We start from the raw sequence: 19,991 nt of genomic DNA on the forward strand, positions 1-19,991 counted from the left end.
CACAATGAAAACATACAACCGCTGTTTTCCATCTGTGAGCCCTGGGTCCCTAGACCCCACCCCAGGGGGCAGTTCCTGCTCCTCGGTCCCTCTGTGTCCTGTAAAAGACAGCCTGACACTGACGAACGGAGAGCAGGGCATATGCTTAGGTCCTCGAAGAGATGAGTAATGTGCTCTCTCCGGGCGAGGGAATGTTCTGCAGCCATGAAAAGGAACCAAGTATTGATATAGACCACAGCATAGATGAGCCTCAAAAACATGAAGCTAAAGTGAAAGAAGACGGACAGAATAGGCCACATATGGTGTGATTCTTTTTCTCTGGTATGTCCAGTGTGGGGATAGAGATTCTACTTACATAAATGGGTTGGAAGAAAGCTTAGCGCGGAAAACTGCCACCATGGGGTGAAAACACCCGAGGTTAGCTAGTGAGAACCACCCACCCCAGGTTAGCTAGCGAGATACTGTAATGGGATGAGTAACTTATCTCACCTGCAGGAAGTTACTTTCCATCAGGCGCCAATGCACCTTGATCACAAACTCCACTCCCCCGCCAGACCCTTTGCTTCTTACACACACAAGTTGATGATTACTGTCTGATTGTTTTCTCCATGTTCACGTGTGTGAGATCTTTCTTCACACTCACCATGTGGGTAATATCTTGTGAGCTCAATAAATACGGAGACAAAACCCCTGTTTGGGGTCTTGTCTCCTCCCAGATATTAGCCTCTCTCATATTCAATTCTGCATATGCTCTCTTGCTGGACAAGAGAGAACTCCAGACTCATAGTCTGCGACAGTCCAGAAAGGCACATCCGACAAGAAAGAGATTCCTGGCTGACAGAGACTGTGAGAGGGGAGATGGGAAGTGCCTGCTAGTGGGTCTGGGGTTTCTTTCTGGGGAGGATGGGGAATCTTCTGAATAGAACAACTGCTGCATTAGGGGCGCCTGGATGGCTCAGTCAGTTAACTGTCCCACTCTTGATTTCGGCTCAGGTCATGATCTCACAGTTCGTGGGTTCAAGCCCCACATCGGGCTCTCTCTCTCTCCCTCTCTCTCTCTGCCCCTCCCCTGCTCATTCTGTCTCTCAAAAGTAAACAAATACACATGTTTTTTAAAAACCACTGCATTGTACATTTTTAAATGGTGAAATCGTGGTAAGTGAATTACATCTCAATGTGAAGAGTTAAAAAAACTAAGTGGTCTATGGATACACAAACAGGTAGATACACAAACAGATACACCTGTGGTGTGGCACTTTGAAGCAAATGCTTTTTCACTACGAGGAAAGAAGCTGCATTCTTTTTACAGAAGAGTAGACTTCAAACATTAATCACTGATCAACATATAACATGATCCCTTTTTAATTCTTAAAAGTAGTATTTTTTTTAATGTTTATTTATTTTTGAGACAGAGAGAGACAGGGCATGAACGGGGGAGGGTCAGAGAAAGGGAGACATAGAATCTGAAACAGGCTCCAGGCTCTGAGCTGTCAGCACAGAGCCCGACGTGGGGCTCGAACTCACGACGTGAGCTGAGGTCGGACATTTAACCGACTGAGCCACACAGGCGCCCCAGTAGTATTCTTTTAACTTAAGAAAGCCAAAAAAAACATCTAACAAGGCATTTTTCAATCCATGGTCTGAAAAAGAAACATTGGTGTCCCGCACTGTGTGAATGGCCCTGCTTTTGCACAGAGACAATGCAACAGACAAAAATCTTACAGCATCGTGAGTAGTCCTCCTCTTGCTATGACAAGAATTCAAATCTGGCCTGGCATGGGGGGAGGATGCTTCCCCAAGATTAACCTAAAACAGTCACTTCCCATATGGGTGACCTCAGGCACATGACTTATTATGGGTTGGATCATGTCTCCCTAAAGATATGCTTTAGTCCAAACCCCCAGCACCTCAGAACATGACCTTATTTGGAAATAGGGTCTTTGCACATGGGATTCGTTACGATGAGGTCACACTGGAGGAGGCGGGCCCTGATCCAATGGCCGGTGTCCTTAGAGGAAGACGGTAAGACCCAGGGAGACGCCAGACATTGTAGGGACCCATCTACAAGACAAGGGATGGCAAGGATGCCCAGTGACATCAGAAGCCAGGACAGAGGCACAGGACAGGTTCTCCCCCGGACCTTCAAGGGAGCACAGCCCCGCGGACATCTTGATTCAAGACCACGGCTTCCGGAATTGTAAGAGAACACATTTCTGTTCGAAGCCACTAGTTTGTGATGCTTTGCTACAGCAGCCACGGGAACTCATACACGTATCCTCTCTCCGTCCACTTCTGTATTTATTAATCCCGGCCTACCTGAGATGACCACTAAGTCATTTAAGTACGGGTCATTAAGTGACAGGACACGTGGGAAATGCTAGGCACAGAGTAACTAGAAGATCGTATCTGGCTGGACGGTGACAGTAATTGGAAACCCTGCTCCTGAGCACGGAGCCTGCACATCCACTGAACACGCACTGAAATAATGAAAAATGAGAGGTCTGCACCTGTGCAGCTCAGCCTCCTTCCCACCTGTCCGTGTCCCTGCTGGGCCCCCAGCAGGAGGGCCTGAACAGTGAGTGATCTGGGCTTCATCTTCTGCTGGACCTTGGCCATCGTGTGGGCTTAGGGGCGGCCCCAGCCGGCGGGTGGCAGGGTGGTGCACACCCTCTCACCCGCAAGACCTTCTCAAAATGTTCTCTTGATGTGACACCTTCCTGACACCACGGGGAACGTGTGCCTGTCCCGCATTACCGGACCCCACCGTGCACACACACATCACTGCATTCACAGTGATTCAAATGGGATTGCGTGCCTGCTAGGTGGTAAGCGTGAAGAATGGGGTACACTTTTCTCCAGGGGGGCGACCTCAGGCTTGTTTCCCCCTGACCCTGTCCCCGGGAATGGGGGGGTGAGGGAAGCCAGCGTGTCACTAGGAAGCACTGATTATTTGTGGGGAATAAGCTTAGGAATTTCCCAGGCCTGCACTGATGGGCTAACAAGGTATAAAGAATTAGAAACCCATTGGATGTGGGGCGCCTGGGTGGTGCAGTCGGTTAAGCGTCCGACTTCAGCCAGGTCACGATCTCGCGGCCCGTGAGTTCGAGCCCCGCGTCAGGCTCTGGGCTGATGGCCCAGAGCCTGGAGCCTGTTTCCGATTCTGTGTCTCCCTCTTTCTCTGCCCCTCCCCCGTTCATGCTCTGTCTCTCTCTGTCCCAAAAATAAATAAATGTTGAAAAAAAAATTTAATAAAAAAAAAGAAACCCATTGGATGTACGCACCCAAGTTTGGGTAAACAAGATTTGGTAAATAAGAATAGGTAAAGTGGGGCGAAGGTCCCAGTATAGGACAAAGGTGTAGGAATAGGGGAATCTCAGGATGAAAACATCCAAGATGTGTAAGCAAGATTAGGTATTCAGGGCAGAAGCAACCCCCCCTCCCAACTGAGTACTATAGCAGAAAGCTGCTTTCATAGGAAGGAAGGACCAAATTAGGTAAATAGGGCTACAGATCGCTGCAGGGCGAAGTTGCCCAAAGTAGAGCTAATTGGCAAAAGAAAGGTGCCTTGTTGACCCTGAGGTGGCATGCTCTGTCTTTCTTGTCCCCTAGACCAGTTTAGGTAAACAGAGGCGGGGCCTCACGTCTGCTGTAAACTGCCTTCCACCCAGCACCAGGATTTTGTTTTGTGTTAACCCAAACCCCTAACACCGCGTATCTTGAAAACCCCCTTGCCCTCACGACCACGAGTTAATGTCTACGATTTCATTGTCTCTTTGTGCACACCCAACAGCACGTTTGTAAGCCTTCTGATCCTAATAAAAATGGAACAAGGGCCCTTACTCGGGGCTCTTGGCTCTTGTCTTTTCCTGGACATTAGTCTCTCTCACATTTTTAATGCTGCATCCCGCTTTCTTGCTGGACAAGAAAGAACTCCAGTCCCAGAGTCTACGACAGTTATTGTAAGCATGACTGCCTGTTGGGGACAGTCATGGATGGTCATGGACTGGACAAGACCTCTATGGCCCCAGGCCATGACCCCTGTGGCCAAGCAGGGTTCCAGGGCCCAAGCTCACGGACTGCTAAAAATGATTCCTGTCACTTTCTTATGAGGTTTCCTTATGCCTGGGGTCCTGTCCTGATGCATGTGGCCTCGCCTCTACCAGCAGGTAACCCCCGGGAGGCTGGGAATCTGCCTCTGTGTGGCAGTGAGGACCCTGTCACAGGGGGATACAGCATGCACACACCCTGCCTCCTGGCCCATGTCCTGTAGCAGACTTAGCGGGCCAGAGGCCAGGCTGTGGCCTCCTGCGTCTTGTGAGTGTGGACGTTAATCTGGACCCAAGATCACTGCTGGCCTCACAGAGTGGCCTTGCAGCAAGCAGTGAGGGAGGGGAAGAGGTTTTAAGTCTCTCTGCATCCTTAGGTTTGCTGGCTGAGTAAAGAAGTCAAGGGCATGTAAGATACAAAGTGCAGAGATAACCCACAGCCATAGGCTTGGGGCCTGGAGCTTGGGAGAGCGTGCACGCGTGGGGGTGTGTTCACACACGGCAGACTTTAGGTCCAAACCTTTCCTTTGTGGACTGTTAGCAGTGACCACAAAATGAAGTAGGAGGTTTCTGAGATAGGAGATCAAACCCTTCCTAGCTTGATAATGAAATTGGAAAAAGAATCTTGGACCTAAGCCTGAGAATGCATGCGTCTAGGGCACGGGCCACCGAGAGAGAAAGACAGCCACAGAATCAGAGAGAGGTGGAGAGAAAACACATCTAATAGAATGGCAGCAGCTTAGTCGAGCCTGATCAAACTCAGTCTCTCCAACTGGAAGAGAAATGTGAACGAGTCATGCCGATGATCAGATAGCATCCTCGTTGAAAACTTCACACATCATTTTTAACCGAGACTGCTAAAGTGGCTGCAGAGGAAGAATCACTTACCCAAACCGGAAAGGTCTCAGATGAGCCAGGACTTACCGACTTGTGACTCTTGGCTGTTATGGTCTTCACCTTGTCGGGGTCCCAGATGACCACGTCGGCGTCTGAGCCCACGGCAATCCGCCCTTTCCTGGGGTACAGGTTAAAGATCTTGGCTGCGTTGGTGCTGGTGATGGCAACAAACTGGTTCTCATCCATTTTGCCAGTAGCCTAAAGGCAAGATCCGTCGTTCATGAGAAGAATGCCCCATAACAGGGCCGGGGGAAGGGCAGACAGGCAAAAATATGGAACTGCCGACAGGAGTCCCTAACAGAAGTCTGAAATTTTCTCCTCCCCCGCCGAAAACCGGCCATCCTGAAAGAGCCCAAGGGCGCAGCCCCATCGGAGTGGAAATGTAATTGACCGCTCAGGGGTATGTTGTTGGCATTTGCTCAACAGCCACTGTGCCATCTTGTCGGTCTCATTGGGTCCAAGTTTAATAGAAAATAAAAATCTGGGGTTTCAAGTCAGGGAACAGGGGCTGACTTGTGCAACAAGCACTCTCTCTACCCACTGTCAACCCCAGACACAAACACACGGTTTACAAAACCATCTTCACAGGAACTGAGATGTGGTCAAAACAAAGCTAAAGAAAACATTTTGCATCCTTAAAGAGTAAAGGGCAGCTGTCACGTCTGCAAATACAGAGGACCCCATGGGACCTGTGCTGCTCTCTGAAGAGTCATGCATTTCTTCGTGTGCTCTCCTGGTACATTCTGCTTCTGCCCCAAAGCAAGGAAGGGAGCTTTAAGAGCCAGCAGGGCACAATGCCCCAGCTTTTGATGGGCCAGGAAGGGTGCTTCTAGAATGTTCCTGGGGAAAGGAAAGGAACCTCCCCGGGGGGTTCCTTACCACTGCCTTGTCCCAGACGACGGTCATCCGCTCCTCTATACCGTTGACGCCCTCAGGGATCAGAGTGAAGTTATCCTTGCCCACCGCCTTCTGGGCAGTGCTATAGGGACAGTGGCCACTGCCTGTGACCTGCAGGTCTCCACTGCAAGGACAAAAAAAAGGTGGGGGGGCAGACCTGAGTTCAGGTTGAACTTCAGGCACCCATTGCAGGCTGTGAAATGAAAACCCCCAGAGATTCTAAGGAGAGGATTTGGGGCACATCCCAGGAATCGGTGAGTGACATCAGAAGGGCCTCTGGGGGCCATGTGTCTTGTTGGGAGAAGGTTCAGTCAGTGTGGGCTTCAGGCTCTCCGGGTAGGGCTCTCTAGGTGGCCTTCCTCTTTCTCACCTGGAAGAGGGGGCATCCGCCCAAAAGAGGTGCCAGGCAGGGTTCAGGAGGGAGCAAGGCCCGATCAGCCTTGGCCTTGGGGGACATTGTGGGACTTGGATTCCATGTTGACAGAAGAGGACCCTGGGAGTCTCCAGGCAGAGGCGTGGTTTGATCTGAGTTGGGTTTTAAAACCTGGGTGCTGATAGGGAATAGACTGTGATGTGCTGGGGGTGTGGAAGGGGCAGCACAGAAACAGGGGCCTGTCGGAGATGAGCCAGGATGGCCACAGCCGATGGGTGAGAAGTGGTCAGATCCCGGGGCCTCTGGGGCCCTGTGTCCTGCCATCTTCAGAGATGGGCAAGACTGTGGGAGCATTCGCTTTGTGGGGGACGACGGGGAGTCCGTTTGGACTTGGAGCTGCCCTCCAGACAGCAGGCTGCAGATGATGAGTAAGCCCGTGGATATGCGAGTCAAGGGTTTTTGCATCATTTGGGAGAGACTTCCATGACAGGCACACACCCTCACCCCCTTGGGGCCCCTCCTGACCAGAAGCCCTGATTTATCCCCTATCCAGCAAACTCCTACTCCCCCTCTAGCTCCAGGCCCGATGTCACCTTGCCCACGAAGCCTTCTGCAAGCCTCCTGGTTGTGAGCACGTATCTCTACTCCCAGAGCAGCCTGGGCACCTCACCACTTACCCTTCTCTATGGCCTGTGTTCTTCCCTCATGCTGGCCAATAGCAGGGAAGGGACCAAAGTGGCTGTGCTCCTACTGTGTGCACGTGGCCAGGAGGTGCTTTGCAAATAATAGGAGCCACTTAGTGAACCCTAAATCCCAGGCCATTTTCCTACACTGCATCATACCCAGCTCTGCAATAGATACTATGTTCCCCCCCCACATTGCCAATGAGGAAACCGAGGCAGAAAGCCATTCCAGGTTATGTGACAAGCCCAAGGTGAATCCTGGACTCTCATTCCTAATCCTGAGTGCTTCCCGATAGACCTCAGTATACCCAATATACCCCCCACCCCCTGGGCTCTCACCAGGCCAGCAGGGAGGTCAAGTAGTCAGGTGTCGTGGGGTCCGGGCTCAGAGGAGGAGAGGTCACGAACGCCGCTGCCTTGGCCCAGTTCTTGCTCCAGTAGTGGGTGCCATCGGTCCCCAGGCTGGCAGCGATGGGCTCGCCAAACACGAGGGGACCTTTGGAGACAGACACGAACACACATGGTTAAGGGCAGATGGTCTTGTGTGGGATGCTGGTGTAACAGAAGTGGAGGGTCTCAGAGACGGGAAAAGGAGGCTCTGAGGGGCAACATGTTGTCTGTCCTTCTTCCTGGCTTCACCACGCAGCCCAGTGACCCCCGGCTGCCCAGGTACTCACTCAGCACCTGCTGACCCACCCAGCAACCTCCCGGACTGGTCGTGCTTTTAATATTTGGATATGACCATTATCCCCTTTGGCAGATTTGTCCCTCGAGGCACAGGGACGGGATTTGCTCTCCCAGTATGGATTCTTCCAGAAGCAGATCTTCAAATGAAGGAGGCAAGTTCAAGTGTTTTATTTGGGAGGTGATTCCAGGCAGCACCGGCTAGAGATTGAGGAAGTGACGTAAGGCAGAGAAAGACGTCAGGAACAGGTGAGTTGTCACCAAGCCACGGCCATGGGCACCTGCAGCTCGGTGCCGCGGGGGCCTCTGGGATACTGACGGCTGTTGGCACCTCAGGGCTGTCCCACCCCCAGGGTGTGGATGCTGAGCTGTGTGTCCACCCCCCCCCACTACTTGAGAGCTGCTTCCAGAACATTCACTTTCCAGAAATTCCAGCCTGCCTTCTGGGGAGCAGGCCAGATGTGCTTCTGCCAGAACAAAGCCCATAGGCACGGCTGCAGGTCTGCTCACAGAGAGAGACGCTGCTGGGATGCGGTCCAGTAACACCGCCGAATGTGCCCAGAGCCACGCTGCTGGCCTGGTGGGGTAGCAGGCTTTGAGCTCCAGCGGTCTGGCATGTCCAAGAGCATATTCTACAGTGATGGGAAAGTTCTACATCTGTGGTGCCCAGGACAGCAGCCGCTAGCCCCGCGTGGCTTCTGAGCATGTGAAATGTGGCTATCACAACCAAGGAACGCATTTAAAATTGTATTTAATTCTACTTAATTTAAATTGCCACAGCCATGCGTGACTGGAGGTCACCACATCTCTCCATGCGGCTCTAGGACTGCTTCCAGATTCCTGTTACCTCTGAGCCTCAGTTTCCTTATCCTTAAAATGGAGCCAGTCCTAAGCAAGCTGTGTCATACTAGAGCACCCTCTCTGAATGCCTCTGCTTGTCAGCTTTCCCTTAACGACACTAAAACCAGGCTATGATGGGTTCAAAGGTGCTCTGTCCAATATGGTGGCCACCAGCCACACATGGCTGTCAAGCACTTGCCACTGGGGTTGGTCTGAACTGAGATGTGCTGTAACAGCGACAGACACACCGGACTTCAAAGACAGCACAGAAAAAAATAAGACAGATATATCATTAAGATCTTTTCATATAATTACATGTTGAAAGAATATGTTGGATATATTAAGTTAAAATACAGTACTGAAGATTTTTCTTAAATACAGTTGGTAGTACTTCCCACTCGGGGCTCCTATGAGAAGTAAGGAACATAATGTACACAGTGGATGTTCCATTACGGTTGTTGTGTTGTTGATTTCCACCTGGCCCTCCCCACGGACCCACAACTCCCCGGTCGGCCTCACATGAAGCAGCGGGAACGGGCGGACCTCGTCCCGGTGGCGAATGTCCCTGGCCAATGTCCTCCACGACAAAAGGGTTCCGGCACTAGCCCTCATCTGTCCCTCTGTCTGTCATTCTCTCTCCCTAAGTTTGGATAGGAAGATGTTCTGGGCACCCTTCTTCCTTCTTGGTCTGGTGACTGCTGGAGACTGTTGGACCTCACTCTCGAGAAGGCCTGGGGACGGTACTCGGGCCCTTGCTCTGAGTCTCCTGTGGTTAGAACGCACCCACTGCGGCCTTCACTCGATGGTCCTCCGCGCGGCAGGCGGCCCGATACTGGGGCCCCACTCGGGAGGTGAGGATACCAAGGCAGGAAGTGAATGGCCAACAAGGAGCCGAGAACGGCATCAGCCAACACCTATGGAGCCCTGGGGACCCACCACGGGCTTCAAGTCTATGAGCCCCTGGGGCCATTCAGAGACAAGGCAGCGGACGCTCAAAGCAGTCATGTAGCACGTCCGTCTTTGAGCTGGGCGGCTGGCTTCCTGGACCACACTCACCTGATGTCCAACACAGACCCCCTGGCTCTGGAAAACCGTCTTCTTCCTTCCTAACCCGCAGCCGAGACTCTGTGGGCCCCACGACTGACCCTGGATGCAGACACTGACCATGGGGCCCTAGACAGGGGACTCAGGGTGAAGGGCCAGAGGGGACCAGAAAGACGGTAGGCAGGATCCCACAGCTGACACAGCCCGGCCCCATCACTGACTCGAGGTGCCATCCAGGACGGAGCTGGAACAATGCAGAGCTCATTATCTGATCCCACAAGGTGGGATAATAACCTGCCTGAGGCTTAGACTGCTGGCAGGGTGTCTCTGGGCAGTGGCCCCACCAGTGAACTTGACCCCACCGGACGACCCCCTTCCTTATGGCCCAGCTGCCCCGCAGGAGGCCCAGGCATTGGGCTGCGTACCTTTCTTCCTGGCCAGAGTGATGATGTCTGCTGCACTCTTGCTCATGACCTTCGTGATGTACACTGGGCAATTGATCCGGCCAGCGATGGTGATGGCCCGAAACACAGCCTCGGCCTCTAGCTGAGGACACGGCAATACACAGGTCACAGGAGGGAGGGAGAGAGGCAGTACGACCCCCCCCCCCCAAGTCCCCAGGGCTCTCCCTGAATCAGAGCCCTTCAGTGTTCTTCAATTAAGTGTGGCCAGAGGCAAATCTACCACATCAAAGGAGAAGAACACTAGATTTCTAAAAAGAAAGGAAATATCGAGTCAAAACGTATTTGGTTAGAGGGCTGGGAGACAGGATTGTGTCATTATGCTTGCTTGGAAGTATGCTGCAGGTTCTGTTAGAAGGGAACAGACCAGGCAGAATAAAGCATCAAAAAGCCCATAAAAAACCACCTTGCCCTCCTGTAGACCAGTGCGTCTTGAATAAAAGGACCAGATACGTTTTGAATGGCTTTGTTTTTTTTTTTGTTTGTTTGTTTTGTTTTTTTTTTTCAACGTTTATTTATTTTTGGGACAGAGAGAGACAGAGCATGAACGGGGCAGGGGCAGAGAGAGAGGGAGACACAGAATCGGAAACAGGCTCCAGGCTCTGAGCCATCAGCCCAGAGCCTGACGCGGGGCTCGAACTCACGAACCGCGAGATCGTGACCTGGCTGAAGTCAGACGCTTAACCGACTGCGCCACCCAGGCGCCCCATGAACGGCTTTGTTTTTAATTTCCAGTCTGCTGATGCCCCAAACGTGGTCCCACCCACGCACACCCAAGAGGGTCCCCACCCTGCTCTCCCCGCTGGACCCACTGGTCACATGCCTAGATGTGGAGCCAAGTCCATGTGCTATAAATGTTTATAAACACGGTCTCCCTGATCTCACCAGGGACCAGGAACACAGCTCGTGGGGCACGGGGCTCGGGTGCAGAGTACTGTCCTAGACCAAGAGCCCCTCGGGGCAAAACGTCTTTCTACTCGGGTATTTGTGTCCCCAGGATTGGGCACAAGGCCAGGCCCACAGCAGACACACACATACACACACACACACACACACACACACACACACACTGCACTGCCTGCCATGGAAACTCATCCATGCTGGAGTCTTAGAACACAGTGGGCAATGTCCAGGAGAAGCTGGTAGGTTCCAGGTCGTAAACATGCGGCTCCACTTTCTATCACCAGAGACACAGATCCTCGGTGAGGATCCTGGACATGGTTAGGTCACTGGAGTGTTCGTGGGGCCTTGGTGTGAAGCTTGTGGGCCCTGAGACAAGCAGAGCCTTTCCCTGGCTCCTCTGATTGATCTCCATCCTCCGGGGCTCCCGAGTCAGAGGGCAGAGCCCAGGGAAGGCCATGTACGCTGGGGTGTCCACGTCAGGGGAATGTGATGGAGGCGGGAGCTCTGGCTGGGCTGTTCCAGCTGGAACAGCATCAGGGCGAGCCCTCGGCCACGTCAGACTCACACCCAAGGGGAGGCCCCATTACCTCTTCAGGTCTGCTCAGAGCATGGCCCTCAGGACCTGTGATGCCCATCTCCAAGATCCGCTTCTGTTCCTGCAAGATAAGAGCAACGAGTCAGGGATTGTAGAAAGTCAATGGGGAGAGGCCGATTCTGCAGCCCCTGGTTAGGTAGGTGGGCGGCTGAGGCCCGGGGGATGGGGTGGGGGGGGAGTGGTTTACGGGAGCCTAACATGGGCTCTGGGGTGATCAAGCTTCTTTGCTCGCTCTGCTCCCCCTGCCTCCTTCTGCCTTTGCAACCCAGGACCTCTGTCTGCATCCACACCTGCTCTCTATTCAGTGCCCCGACACCAGTGAGGGGGCGGGTAAGAAACGGGCTCTAAAGACCGCCCACCCACCTTTCCCATCCCTGACTCTCTGCTGCAGGGCTCTCCTTGGGCAAGAAAGGAGGTGTGTGGGTATTGCGTGAACGTGGAAACAAACCACAGAGCCCCACACTGGGAGTCCGGCCGCAGAACTGGCCGCCTCTGTGACTTTGGGCAAGTTGGTCAAGCTCTCTGGCCTCAGCCTTCTCTTCTTTACACTGGGGACATCCGTGCTTCTGTCTTGCAGCTCCCACAATGAGTCAGGGAGGGGGCATCTGCGAGATGCCTGCATGGCACCCGGCGTGTAGCGGAAATCAGTAATCGGCAGCGGGTTCTCATTATCGGCCTCCTCTTCCTGGGGCCTGTCATTCTAGCGAAAAGCCTCTACCTCAAGCTTGTCATGTAGCCTTGAAATGGTTCCCTGAGCTAATGCCCTAGATCCAAGCCCATTTGCTTTAAGGTTTCCTTGCTGCAGGAATACTATAATTTCTAAAAAAAAAAAAAAAATTGTTTTATATTGCCCAGATGTCAGCTGTGCTGCTGCTAATTTTCGCTTCTGCATTTCTGTATCATTCTCAGGCACATCCCTACCATGGGCCCCCGAGCCCTATCAGCCATGAAAAAAAAAAACCTAATTTCAACTGCATCTCTGGTTATGAAGCTTGAGCTTACTACAGAAATGTAAACAGGAAACAAGGCCAAGGTCTAAGAGTTGGGGTGGATTTGAGTAAGGCATGGAATAATTTCAGCTATTACAGATGGTGTTTAGAAAGCATTTCTGTACACAGTCTACAAAATGGTTTTACGATATGGAGAGAGCCCTGTGCAAGATTGTTTAATTGTCTGTTACTGTCTCTGTTGGAGAGAAGGCAGGAAGGGAAGAAGGGAGGAGGGAGGAAGGACCCAAGACACTACGACGGAGGAAAGCACAGGTCACAGAAAACCGGAACAGTGTTTCCAGGCAGAGATCGTGGGCCGAGCACGCGCGGTTAAACGTCTCGCACGCTGCCAGTGGGTATGTGGGTTTGTTCATTCTGGAAAATGGTTTAGCAGTAACAACCAAAGCTGAATATACATGCACCCACCAGCCAGCAATTTCACTCCTAGGTATAGACTAACAGAAAAGCAAGCGCAGGTTTAAAAAATCTGTTTAATGTTCTTATTTCTTTTTGAGAGAGAGAGAGAGAATGAGCAAGCATAAGCAGGAGAGGGGAAGAAAAAAGGGAGAGTGAGAATCCTAAGCAGGTTCCACGCCATCAGCGCAGAGTCCAACGCTGGGCTCGAACCCACAAACCGTGAGATCATGACCAGAGCTGAAATGAAAAGTCAGACGCTTAACTGACTGAGCCACCCCGGCGCCCCTGAAATGGGAACACAGGTTTAACAAAAGACTGAGCAAGAATGGGCACAGAAGCTTTGTACACGGCAGTCCTACATTTGAAACCATCCAAACATCCAGCAGTGAGAGAATAATTTCTGCCATATTCCTGCATCAGAATTCCACAAGTGATGGAAACAGAAAAAATTACGGTTTTGTGGACAACGGGGAGGAATCTCACGGACTGCGTTTTGAGCAAAAGACGACAGACGTAAAAGAACACATACCACGTGGTTCCATTTTTATGAACTTCAAAACTAGGCAAAACGGAGATGTGTGGGGTCGATGATTTCTGAGAGGTCCCCAGCGAGCCCGCCTCCTGGCTTCCGTGCCCTGGGTAACCGATCCCCTCTTGGCATGTGGCCTGGCTGGCCCTAGCAGCATGCTTCTAATGAGCATCACACGGACAAAAGAGATGGGATGTCCCTGCAGAGGTGAGGCTACAAAAGGGTTCTGGCCTCCACCTTGCTCTCTCCCTTGCTCTCTCGGGAGGAAGCCAGTCTCCCCGCTGGCAAGGAACCAAGCTGGCCTTTCGTAACGGCCAGCAAAGAACAGAGGCCATCGGTCTGACAGCCTGCAAAGAACGGAATCCTGAAAAGCACCACCTGAGTGGGGTTGGAAGACCCGTCCTAGTCCAGCCTAGGACTGCCACCTTCACCGTAGCCTGTGACAGTCCCAACTGAGCCACACCTGGACTCCTGACCCAATGGACAGGAAGATAGGAAATGTTTACTGCTTTAAGATGCTAAGTGCCGGGGTGCTTTGTCACACAGCCACAGAGAACTAACCTAGAGGTTGGTGACCAGAGGTAGGGTGTTACCGTAACAACCACCTGAAGCTGTGGGAGTGGCTTTGGGACCGACCAGGACGTGCACGGAGGCTGCAAGAATTTCAAGGCACGTGTTGAAGAAAGCCCAAAGTAGCCCGGAATGGACCGCCTGTGGAAAGACGGACCTTGGGGGACCTTGGCAGTAAGACCTCAGGAGGAAATGAGGACATTTTTGGAAGCTAGAGTCCGCTGTGTCTTAGCAGAAGGCTTAGCGCACTGCCTTCCGTGGCGACATGGAGGGCAGAAACGGGCCGAATGAGCCGGGGCCCCACGCAGGAGACTGCCCAACCAGCTGTTGGGAGAGTCTGTCTGGTTTCTTCCCGCTGCCTGGAGCAAAATGAAAGAGGGGGCGTAAAGAAGCAAGGGGTGTTAAAAAGGAACCAGGACATGATAGTTTTGAAAATTCTCCACTTCTCCAAAGAGTAGAGGATAGTGCAATGAAGAAATGTCTTCTGAGCAAATATCAAATGCAGGGCATAAGCAGCAGACAGTAGCCCAGTGACTCCACAACCTTGGTGAAGATCTGGAAAGATGGAGGGTGGTTGTCCACAGGGTGAATCGGTCACAAAAGGCCCTGTGAAGAGATTGAGGGTGTGTCCCCAGAGCCTCTCCGACAAGAGGGCTTCTACAGAGCTCCGGGTGCGACCAAGGTAGGGGTAGACTTATCTGGAAGAAATCTGTGGGTGCCTTTTGTCTGATGGGGTGAGCCACAGAGGGATTCACGGGAGGCCAACAAAGGTTTGGGGAGAATCACTCTAGCAAAACACTGGCAGTCTGGGCTGAATGGAATGAAAACTCCTCGAAAGGAAGGGGGGCAGTTGGACCTTCAAAGTCTACAGGGCAGGAAGCAGGCTCAGCTGCAGGCACGTGCTGCCTGCCATGGGACGGATCGATGACGGGAAGCGGGGGGATAGAGCCAAGAGCCCGGAAGGCGGAGCCAAGAACCACGCAGAACTATTCTCAGGCTCCAAGACCACTCAAGGAACTGCCAACATGTGTCCGACCGGATTTCAGAACGGCTATGGACCAATCCTGAAGCTTTCCGTTTTCCCTCTTGAAAAGGAATGTCCACCCACCGTTGATGCTGTATGTTGAGTGTGTGTCGGGGGGAGGCAGATAACTCACCTCTGTGGCTCCAGAGACCTACAGATTATAGGGACTGTCCCCAAGGAGCCTCACCTACACCTAGATCTGACCTAGACACTTCCAGACTTTGGGGCCGTGACGGGGCTGTGACGGGGAGTCGGGAGGACCCTGGAAAGGGACAGATGTGTTCTGCATGTGAGAGGGATATCAGTCACTGGGGGTCAGAGGACAGACTGGCAGACAGTCTCGGAGAGGGCCCCCAGCGATACTCCCTTCCTGGCATTCACAGCCTTGTACAACCCCAACTTTCTGGCTGTGGGCTAGCCTTAGTGACTTGTTACCAATGAACAGAATTCTGCTGCGTGATACAACGTGTTTGTTTTTTACTCTGAATTTGAAAGAATTTTGATATCACCGAAAAACTGCAAGGATGCGAATAATAAGAAGTAAAGCCAGTAGCTAACGTTCACAGCGAATCTTCAGATCTCACGCACTTCACCATCGCGGCACAGTCCTGCCGCGCTATGGAACTGCCTTACCGTCCTGGCTCTGTGCCCCATGTAGCAGCGAGCAAGATGTTCCTGTCTGAGCCTCAGTTTCCCTATCTATAAAGTGGGGACGTCTATGCCATCTCTATGTCATGGAGTAGTTGTGAGCATCGCCATATACACGGCATCGTGCCTGGTATTAACTCCCTTGACTAGATGCATCCAAGTCTCCTGTATGCCTGACCTTGCTCGGGGACGTCATGACCAACCCACAACCCGCCCCCCCCCCCGCCCCTGCAAGGCCAAGTGGCCATCCCTGCCTTCCTCCTCTTCTCCTCCATCTGGTCACTCGATGACATCTGAAGAAGGTGCTCCTTCCTTCACACACTTCGCTTCTTCCACCTCCTCTATCTCCCGTCTTCATTCCTTCTAAGAAATGAAGTAGAACCTAGCTGGTCACCCCGCGTCCATCCTTTTCCTGCCAAGTTCATTCTGCAGCCAGAATGCTCACATTGGGCTAATGTCTCCCTTTGCCCAAAGCTTCTGCATCGCTGCAGCCTATTATAATGCGCCAGACACTGCCCTCATGTACGCGATAGAATTCAATCCTCACAAGGTAGGTGCTTCTGGACGAAGAACAAGAATGTTCGTGGGGTAGAGTTCCCTGCCCGAGGTAGGAGGGCTGGGAGGCGGAGGGGGCCGGGCTTTAGCCATCACACCCCCCCTCCCGAGTCCCATAAGACGGTGATCAACCCCAGCGCCCACGTGCCTCATCTCTGGTGTCTCCAAGTCTGCAAAGGATCTCCGTTCAATCCTTATCTGTCTCTCACACAAACCCTTTGAGGTCCTCAGTGGCCTGCCGAAGGCCCCCTGCAGACGGTGCGTGTGTGACGCCCACCTGGAGCGTCTGAGGCGTCATCCAGTTCCCGGCCTGCCCCTTCGCTGCCTGGCCACCTCACTGACCGATGCCCCCACCCCTTCGATCAGACCTTCTGCACACGGCCGCCGACTGGAGTGGAAAGGGCGGACCTCCCTCCACACCGCTCACCTGAGCTATCAAGTCTCCATTTTCCGCGTGGACCAAGATCACAGCTCCCAGCCCCTTAAGGAAGGTGAAGGCTTCATAGAGCTGGGGAAGAACAAACAGGGGTTGGGGGAGATTTAAAAAAATATATGTATCACAGCCTGAACAGCTGCGAAGAGTGTTCTGCTCACGCACAGTCACCCACCCGCCGGCGGCCGCGGCCGCGGCACGACCGTTCTGTTCACGTGGATGGAAAGTTAAGCCTTGGAGAGGACCTCCCTTTGACCCTGACGCCCTCTGGACGCTAAAGCAGGAGGCTGCGGGTAGGGCAGAACCGATCAAAGCCGCACCGTGGCACAATATGCCTTCCGTCTTGGTGCCCACCCGCGCCTTTCGCGTTCGCTGCGGCCCTGCTCCTTTGACGTGCCTTCAGCTGCCGCCGGGGACAACGAGGGTGCGAAGCTGGTTTTCGTTTTACTGAGACTGTGTAACTGAATGCGCTCAGACCGTCCTGCGGCACCTGGGGGGTCTGTACAGCTCTGCGAGAGCTTGAACGCGTGTCATTTTCCAGACCACGGTGGGGCGGGGGTCGGAGTCTACAAGAACGCTTAACACTCAGGTCGTATGCACCCTGCCAGGCAACCGCTTATGTAGGCAGTACAGGCCCCGCCCACCGCCCCTGCCCTCTTCCCACCTGCAAAGGATCAGCACTCAGACATTTGCACGCGGTGAGGCCCAAAGCCCCCACGTTCCTTCTCCGGGGCCTCTCGAATTTTACCTTCGTTCTCCAAGTGTGCAAGGCAGCACCCCACCCTGGGACGTGTACTTTTCTACGGAGATGGCAGGCGGGGAGGATACATAGGGGCAGGAAGCACCTTCCAGGACCCCCATCGCTCAACTCCACCTGTCCGTGGGGGTTGGCGGTTAGAATAGAACAGGTGAAAAGTTCAGTTATGCTACACAGACTCATGCTACTTTGTCATGAGACTGAGCCAGTTTTAGCCTTTTGGTGACACAGCAGAGGCCTCCAGGGCATCTGGGGGTAAGCGATTCTCTATAACTGCGCGTGTTTATTTTGAAAGGCAAGACACGGAAGCATCTCCCATCACACATCGAAGGCATTACACCTTACTGGCATCCATATGTGCCAGGCACTGTCCTGGAGCCTCGTGTGAACTCATCCAATCCTCTGACAACCTTCATGAGGCTCTTAGGAGTCTAAAGCAGAGAGGTTGAGAAAGCTGCCTCGGGCTGCCCAGCAAGGCCAAAGCTTGCGGCCAAGCAGTCTGGCTGTCGCATCCCTAACCTTTACCAGCGCACCACCCTGCCTTCTTAACCAGCAGAGGGCAGGGCACTGATAACAAAACAAACCAGGAGCCCCGGTGGCGTCAGAAGGCCAAGCGCCCGGCAGACAGTCACTGCGTCACCTGTACCATCGAGCCACACCTTCTCTATAGCGGCTGTCCCCACACGACAATTGTTTGAAGCCGGCACAGCCAGAGATGACCGCCTTGCACAGGTGAGAAAACTCAGGGAGGGAGTGGCCCCAGTCACTCAACTGGCCGGAGAGACAGCCAAGACTCTCCTCTGGGTCAGAGCTAACGGCATGGTCCCCACTCCTCTGGGTCAGAGCTAATGGCATGGTCCCCAAACTTGCTAGCGCCCCAGGATGAACTGCACAGCTTTTGGAAAGTCTGTGATAGGATCTGAGTCTGTCTTTTCAGTGAGCGTTTTAGAGGATGCTAAGGATGAGCTGGGTTTGGGAACCACCGTGCAAGGGACCCCCCCACTCCACCCTACTCTAGGAGCCAGAAAGGAATGCAGGCCCAGCAGGCGTGGGGACTGACACAGGTCACTCGGCGATTTAGTGGACAGACCGGGACTTGAACCCAGACCTCTCCCCTGCCCCTTCTCACAGCTCCCTTGCCCTGTGCTGTCTTGCCCCACACGGTGGCCTATTCCTGCCCAGGAGAGGAGGTGTGCAGGAGGACCTACCTGGCTATCAGACATCTGGTAGAGATCCTTGTACGCCATGTAGACTTGGAAGGAATTGACACCTGTTTCAAGGTGAAAAAAGAGAACAGAAAAATGCATTAAGAAAAAAGAAGGGTGACTCTCCAGTCAATGATCACAGTACAGAGTGCTGACCCCTAGGATAGAGGGCTGCCGCTGGGATTCACAGTGGGGACACCGAACCCAGCCTGGGGGTATGAGGAGGAGGGTCAAAGGAGGCTTCTAGGAAAGTCACACAGGCTGAATCTGAAGAAGAAGAAGAAGGGGGCATGGGAGGGAAGGAGGGGGAGGAGGGGGACAGGTGGGGGAACCATTTGGATTGAGAGGGGGTGTGCATGGGTAAGGACAGTAGGGAGGATGAAAAGACACACGATGTGAAGGTACTAGAAGTGTCCTACAGCGGGATCCAAGGGACCACGAGGGGTTTTTTTAATCCCTTATGTTTTATGTTAAAATCCATAGAACGGAATTCACCATCACCGCCATTGTGAAGTGTGCATTTCAGTGGCGTTGAGTGCATTCAACAGGTTGTGCAACCATCACCACGATCTACCGGAGCGTGTGTTTCTAAAGCAAGAAGTGACATGATCAGGCTTTTTTTTGTCTCAGAAAGACCATGCTGGAAGCGGTGTGGAGGATGGGGGGTGGGTCTGCAGAACAGCAGAGAGAAATGGCAGCTCGTAGGGTGATGGTGAGAGCGAATGGGACAGGTGCGCAGAGACTCTGAGCCTGGACAGGAGCTGCAGGGTCGGGGGACGATTCGAAAAGGTGGAAACGGCAGGCTTTCACGTGCTGTGTGGACAGGCCAGCAGGGAGCACGGGACGTAGGGGACTCTTCCCTAACACACCTTCCAGTTGCTTGAGGACAGGCACCATGTCTTAAATACGACTTTATTATTTTTTAATGTTTATTTATTTTTTAATACTTTTTTTAATGTTTATTTTTGAGAGAGAGACAGAGCGTGAGCGGGACAGGGGCAGAGAGAGCGGGAGACACAGAATCCGAAGACAGGCTCCAGGCTTGAGCTGTCAGCACAGAGCCGGATGTGGGGCTCAAACTCACAAAGCATGAGATCACGACCTGAACCCAAGCCGGACGCTTAACAGACTGAGCCACCCAGGCACCTCTTAAATACTATTTTAATTTGCACACCCATAATATGTGCTGTGCAATTACTGCTTGTTCATGGAATCCAGAGGTGTCTAGATAATATGAGTTGAAGGCAAACTATGAAATGGGATTTAGAATTCCTTTATACTAAATAATGGTGAAGACAAACCAAAAATCTTTCCTTGTGTAGAAAATCCTGGCAACTGGGGCGCCTGGGTGGCGCAGTCGGTTAAGCGTCCGACTTCAGCCAGGTCACGATCTCGCGGTCCGTGAGTTCACGATCTCGCGAGATCTCGAGTGATCTCGCGT

General features: G+C 52.8%; 1 protein-coding gene across 1 annotated transcript in view; it reads right to left on the bottom strand.

The window, feature by feature from the left end:
• Window positions 1–19,991, bottom strand: part of CRMP1 (collapsin response mediator protein 1) — a 77,734-nt gene that overhangs the window by 9,908 nt on the left and 47,835 nt on the right. Inside the window, exons 5-11 of the mRNA XM_047856006.1 lie at window positions 18,554–18,615; window positions 16,583–16,663; window positions 11,416–11,484; window positions 9,890–10,010; window positions 7,236–7,392; window positions 5,823–5,964; window positions 4,971–5,141 (exon numbers count right to left, since the gene is read on the bottom strand). Coding sequence (XP_047711962.1) covers window positions 4,971–5,141; window positions 5,823–5,964; window positions 7,236–7,392; window positions 9,890–10,010; window positions 11,416–11,484; window positions 16,583–16,663; window positions 18,554–18,615 — 803 coding nt within the window. The remainder of the gene's footprint in view (window positions 1–4,970; window positions 5,142–5,822; window positions 5,965–7,235; window positions 7,393–9,889; window positions 10,011–11,415; window positions 11,485–16,582; window positions 16,664–18,553; window positions 18,616–19,991) is intronic.

The sequence above is a fragment of the Prionailurus viverrinus genome, chromosome B1 (assembly GCF_022837055.1).
Source record: "Prionailurus viverrinus isolate Anna chromosome B1, UM_Priviv_1.0, whole genome shotgun sequence".
Classification (NCBI taxonomy): domain Eukaryota; kingdom Metazoa; phylum Chordata; class Mammalia; order Carnivora; family Felidae; genus Prionailurus; species Prionailurus viverrinus.